The sequence below is a fragment of the Triticum urartu genome, chromosome 6A, assembly GCF_056163025.1.
Source record: "Triticum urartu cultivar PI428250 chromosome 6A, HENAU_Tu73, whole genome shotgun sequence".
NCBI lineage: Eukaryota > Viridiplantae > Streptophyta > Magnoliopsida > Poales > Poaceae > Triticum > Triticum urartu.
This window is the reverse complement of record NC_141878.1, coordinates 10,463,380-10,469,402: the sequence shown is the minus strand read 5'-3', so window position 1 is coordinate 10,469,402 and position 6,023 is coordinate 10,463,380. Positions and strand designations below refer to the sequence as shown.

Genomic DNA, 6,023 nt, shown 5'->3' with positions numbered 1-6,023 from the left:
CTATAACACATGTGCCCACGTCGTGCAAAAAAAAATCATGATTTTATCGCGCTCCGAGTATTTAGTAATATTGACGCCGCATCGTTACCGCAGAACGTCTACTACCGTGTCATCGCCGTCCGTGAGGGGGGCCTCGCCCCGGAGACGCGTCCCGCCTCTTCGGACATGCCACCACACCACCCCGCATGTATGTGGGCCCGGTGCGATGCTCCGGTGGCATTGCTACCCCCCAGTGCCCCCGTCCCGCCTAACCCTGTAGCGTTTGACCACGGGATCTACCCCTTTGACTTTGCACGGACGGGCTTTGACCAGTGGACCTCCACACCCGGTTGTGTTAGGTCAGCCCATAGGAACACTTTGGAGCAACATCCGGGGCAGACCCACAGCAAGATCCCCTCCGTGTAGACCCCACGCGTCCGTTTCCCCCGTCCAGGTGCCGGCGGCAGCGCCGTCCGTGAGGGGGCACACCCCGGACACGCGTGCCAGGCGTTTGCAATCGCGACAAGACTTCCAGACTTGTGAGAGGCCACCGGCGTAAGATTTGGCGGCATGCTAGCCCCTGGAGGCCGCCGGCCACAGCCGTAGACGCGCGAAGGGCAATCCGCGTAGTGGGAATTTTTCGGATACTTCTCCATCACCAAAAAATATGAAAAAATTCCATCGTGCCTATAGCACATGTGCCCGCGTCGTGCAAAAAAAAATCATGATTTTATCGCGCTCCTAGTATTTAGTAATATTGACGCCGCATCATTACGGCAGAACGTCTACTACTGTGTCATGGCCGTCCGTGAGGGGGGCCACGCCCCGGAGACGCGTCCCGCCTCTTCGGACATGCCACCACACCACGCCGCATGTATGAGGGCCCGGTGCGATGCTCCGGTGGCATTGCTACCCCCAGTGCCCCCGTCCCGCCTAACCCTGTAGCGTTTGACCACGGGATCTACCCCTTTGACTTTACACGGACGGGCTTTGACCAGTGGACCTCCCCACCCGGTTGTGTTAGGTCAGCCCATAGGAACACTTTGGAGCAACATCCGGGCCAGACACACAGCAAGATCCCCTCCGTGTAGACCCCACGCGTCCGTTTCCCCCCTCCAGGTGCCGGCGACAGCGCCGTCCGTTAGGGGGGCACACCCCAGACACGCGTGCCGGGCGTTTGCAACCGCGACAACACTTCCAGACTTGTGAGAGGCCGCCGGTGCAAGATTTGGCGGCATGCTAGCCCCTGGAGGCCGCCGGCCACAGCCGTAGACGCGCGAAGGGCAATCCGCGTAGAGGGAATTTTTTGGATACTTCTCCATCACCAAAAATTATGAAAAAATACCACCGTTCCTATAACACATGTGCCCACGTCGTGCAAAAAAAAATCATGATTTTATCGCGCTCCGAGTATTTAGTAGGAGGATCAATTATGAAAAAAAAAATCATCGAAGTCAATTTCACAGGACATGTCATACAAAGTGGAAGAATGGAGGATCAATTTCTGTGTTGACCACAATAGCAGCCATAGCAGACAGAAGCGGAATAACCTACAGCAAAGAACCATTTCTTCACCGCAGCAAACCCAAGAGAACCCCAGATACCTGCAAAACAATCAATGTCATAAGGCAAAACTAATTTGTACTACTCCCTCACTAGAAAGCTGATAAAGTAATACGTATCTAGACTTTTCTTCATTGCAACAGTGCACATCAACTCATTTTTCTGGAGATCATACAACAATCATCTAGAAAAAACAAACATCATCCAACTGTTCAGCCAACATAGCATATTAGCATCGATCATTGTCCTCCCATAGAGAACTTAAATGAGAGATCACACATCATCCTATTGATTAAATAATCGAGCAAGAAGATAAATTTATACAACACCTGTTCAGCCAACAAAGGATATGAGCATGTCTCATGCATTGACATTTTCAGCTCCACCATCTCCACCAGCATGCCCCTACCTATAAGCAAAATAAGTACAATAAATCAAGGGAAAGCTACCAATAAGCTAAAACTATTGGCTGGACGTGCTAACCCCAAATTATTACTAGGCAGCAATAGCTACATTTCTATTTTAGTTATACTTTAAGCAATCCGTTCAATAACAAAACTACACTGGGATAACTTCGACATCCTGACAAAGAAAGAAACAACTCAATATATACTTAAACATCTAGTCAACTCTTTAGCACACCAACAATATTACAGTAAACATGTATCCTAAGTAATTGGATTTTGAATCTCAGTAAAAGTATTTTGATTTGTTATGTATTCCATGCAAGAGGCGAGATGTTACCTGCAGTATAGAAATTTGTATAGGGATAATAGAATCTAGAACTCAGGTACTGTCTTCTACCAATATATTTGAACTTCATCGACTCAAGTTGGAGCATGAAGTCATGAGAAACCGAAGATAAAAAGATCACATTTGTGTCTTCATCATACCCTGGCATCAGGACAAGTTTTGCCACGCCTAAACTTAAGGGTCGTGTAAAGAGCTCATCCAGTTGGACGGTTTTCTGTAGCACCCATGAGACAACACCATCACAGTCGGATTTCTTCGCCCATAACTGAATGCTTAGTTCTGGCTTTGGCAAAATAGCAAGGCCGAGGCCATTATCCTCTCCTCGTATGATCTGAAAGGACCAGTCGACGCCGCGAGTATTAGTAACATCGACACTTGCAGGCTTCTCAATCACATCAAGAGTCAGCCTTTCAAAATCAAACTCAAGAATGCCGCCTCCATGAAGCAACCAGCAAAGTGTATTCCTAACCAATATGCTAGGCCTGTTCCTAGAAATCACATCTGTAGTCGCTACGGAGATACTATCTTCCCATATGCCAGACTTGGATTCATATATGCAAACAAACGCCTTTGTGTGTTTAGCGTCATGGCATGCCAGTACCAGTTTGTATGGGCTAAAGTGGCAATCACCATGCACATGCTGCACGTCGCCGGCAGAACACATCACCGCAGCACTCCTGATGAAGTTAGCTTGCTGATTGTCGAAACCCGGTGGAAAAGCTACACGACGCTGCACATTGGTGTAGGGGTCCCACAAGACAGCCTCATGGCGCGGGCGGTCAAGGAAGAGTGCAATGCCGTGTCGGCAGCCAAAGAAAGAGAACTTCATATGTATGAGCAGGTTAGGCCATGGAGTCCAACCAAGGAGGTTCTCTGGCAGGGCGAAGCTGACGGGGATCCGGTTTGGCGGCTGCAGCATTGGAGTGAAGACAGGGGCCAGACCAAATTCTTTGTCAAAGAAGCCAATGAGCGGCGGTTTCCGGTGGTGTTTGCGGAAGCGGTAGAGGAACCGGTGGTCGGAGAGGATTTTGTGCCAGCGCTTGCATACAGCGGATGCGCGGGGTAGCGATGGAAGCGGAGGGAGACGGAGGAAGATCTCCTGGAGGAGGTCCTCATCGTCTAGCGGCGGCACGGGTGAGGAACAGAGGCCACTCATCCTAGCTGGAACTGGGAACATGCTAACCGGTTGAATGTCCAGTGCTGCTTGTGCCTTTGGCGAATTCCTCAGCTTACACCGAAATCAGAGTAAATGTCCCATCTTGCATCTGCAGATCCGTAAAATTCCCCATTTTTATACCTCACAATGCTATATGTTTCATTAGTTAAGGAAGACGTGCAGAATGGAGCTTCAGATTGAGAGACTCACCGAATGGAAGCGAGGACCCGTCGCGCCTGATGCTGGATCCATTCATCAGCACAGATCCATCTACAGAGTTACTTCCTCCGTTCGGAATTACTTGTCTCGAAAATGGATGTATCTAGAACTAAAATACGTCCAGATACATCCATTTCTGCGACAAGTAATTCCGAACGGAGTGAGTACCTAGCTAGGGTTAATACGGCAAGAAGAGGAACGCACATCAGTCAAGAAACCAAACGGGGGATGAATGGGGGCTTCAATGGAATGGAGAGAGAAGAAAGGGAAGGCTCACCTCAATGGATGCCGCGCGGATTCGGAGAGCTGCCCGCTGGTCGCTCGTTGCAGCCGCCGGCCGGCCGGACGAGCAGGAGCTTTTTTTTATTTTTTTGAGGTGAGAAGGAAGGAGCTGGAGCAGGGCAGCTTGGTCGGGCTGGGCTCTGTTCTGTTCTGTTTTTTTTTTTTTGAGGTAGAGTTCTGTTCTGTTGGGTCCAAGCGTTTTGGTGGACTTGGAACAGAGGGCAGTTTCATCTTTGCGTTTCAGTATATTTGCTAAAGGGACTAAAAAAAGTTTATTTCTTAAAGAAAAAAAAGCTCTTCCCACATTCTTGAAGAGAAAAAAAATTCATGAAAGCTTAATTTGTTTCCGATCAAAAGAGAGGAAAATATATTTCTGTCTATACCGTGGTTAGAAACTGGAATGGTAGTTTCGAATGTAATATTGGATTTGTCTCTGTCACATTTTCTACGACGTAAGCAAGACGGACATTCTACATTTCTACAAGAAAATTTTCATCACACTCGATGGGTGGTGAGTGGGCAAATGTGAAACGACATGCACTGAGTTGGCTGACTAAACTGTAAACTGGTCAAAATAGAATGTTTGAATGAGCTAGTTATCTGTAGTGCGAACCTAGGGTTCCCTCCCTCCCTCCCCCGCCGCCACCCGCGAGGCGCCGGGGAGGGCCCCAAATCTCCGCCGCCGAACACCTCTCCGCCTCCCATATGCCATACTTGGATTCATAGACGCAAACAAATGTCATATGCCATACTTGGATTCATAGACGCAAACAAATGCCTTTGTGCATTCAGCGTCATGGCATGCCAATACCAGTTTGAATGGGCTCAAGTGGCAATCACCATGCACGTGTTGCTGGTCGCTGACAGAGCACAACACCGCAGCGCTCCTGATGATGTTATCTTGTTGATTGTCGAAACCGATGACGTTCACTTGTGGATTTTCGAAACCAGGTGGATAAGCTACACGGCGCTGGAAGTTGGTGTAGGGGTCCCACAAGACATCCTCATGGCGTGGGCGGTCAAGGAAGAGTGCAATGCCATGTCGGCAGGGAGCAGGTTGTACTGGGAACAGGCTAACCGGTTAAATGTCCAGTGCTGCTTGTGCCTTCGCCAAATTTCCTCAGCTTACACCGAAATCAGATTAAATGTCCCATCTTGCATCTACAGATCCGTAAAATTCCCCATTTTCATACGTCACCATGATATCTGTTTCATTAGTTAAGGAAGACGTGCGGAATGGAGCTTTAGATTGAGAGACTCACCGAATGGAAGCCAGGATCGGTCGCCCTGACGCTGGATGCATTCGTCAGCCCGGATCCATCTACAGAGCTACGTAGCTAGGGTTAATACGGCAAGGAGAGGAACGCACATCAGTAAGAAACTAGACGGGGCTTCAATGGAATGGAGAGAGAGGAAAGGGAAGGCTCAGCTCAATGGATGCCGCATGGATTCGGAGATTTTCATTTTCTTCCTTTCCGAGAAAATCGCTTCTTTTCTTGTGAAGATGAATTCATTTCAAGAAATTATCAAGACATACATACAAGAGAGGAAAACCAAATATAAATAGGGAGGAGTCGAGAGCTGGATGCAATCAAACATGTACATAACCCGAATTAAGACGGACGGCGGCTCGACCAATTCTTTCACAAAGTGTCATGCATAATGAGGCACGATACACAGGCGATGATGGCTCCTCAGCTTCTAACTTGTTTCATCCTACCAAGCCTTCAGTGATGCATGGCAACGTCGTCCGTGCATCTCGCGTCATTATGTACTTGAGAAAAGCGTAAAAGGTGTCGCAGCCGAGGAGGATCCCTTCGATGAGAAAATCGTCATGCATAACTGAGTTGCTTCATTATACCAACCCTTCTGCTAAGCACCCGTAGCAAATCTCGTGTCATAGGCATGGAAACAATGAAAAAAGAAAAGTTTGCCAAGATAAGGAAAAGAAGAAATATTGGAGAAGAAGCAAGGAAAAATATTTGTTGTGTGGTTGATAAGGAGAGAATAATTGTTTACTGTTATGAATTGATGATTTTGTCCCTACACGACACGCGTTAGAGGCCACACT

The 6,023-nt window shown here is 48.2% G+C and overlaps 1 protein-coding gene across 1 annotated transcript; it reads right to left on the bottom strand.

The window, feature by feature from the left end:
• Positions 1-1,902: 1,902 nt before the first annotated feature.
• LOC147963124 (putative F-box protein At3g16590) lies at positions 1,903-3,451 on the bottom strand. Its single transcript, XM_087529476.1, has 2 exons — positions 2,284-3,451; positions 1,903-1,949 (listed from the first exon to the last, which is right to left on the bottom strand). Exons 1-2 carry the CDS (start codon positions 3,449-3,451, stop codon positions 1,903-1,905), a joined length of 1,215 nt encoding a protein of 404 aa, XP_087385602.1.
• Positions 3,452-6,023: the final 2,572 nt, after the last annotated feature.

Bases quoted from the DNA above. Each gene is read 5' to 3' on its own strand.
- LOC147963124 (XM_087529476.1), bottom strand. From the start codon at position 3,451: ATGAGTGGCCTCTGTTCCTCACCCGTGCCGCCGCTAGACGATGAGGAC. The intron at 1,950-2,283 runs ACATCTCGCCTC...TTGCTTATAGGT, and splicing joins AAATTTCTATACTGCAGGTA to AGGGGCATGCTGGTGGAGAT.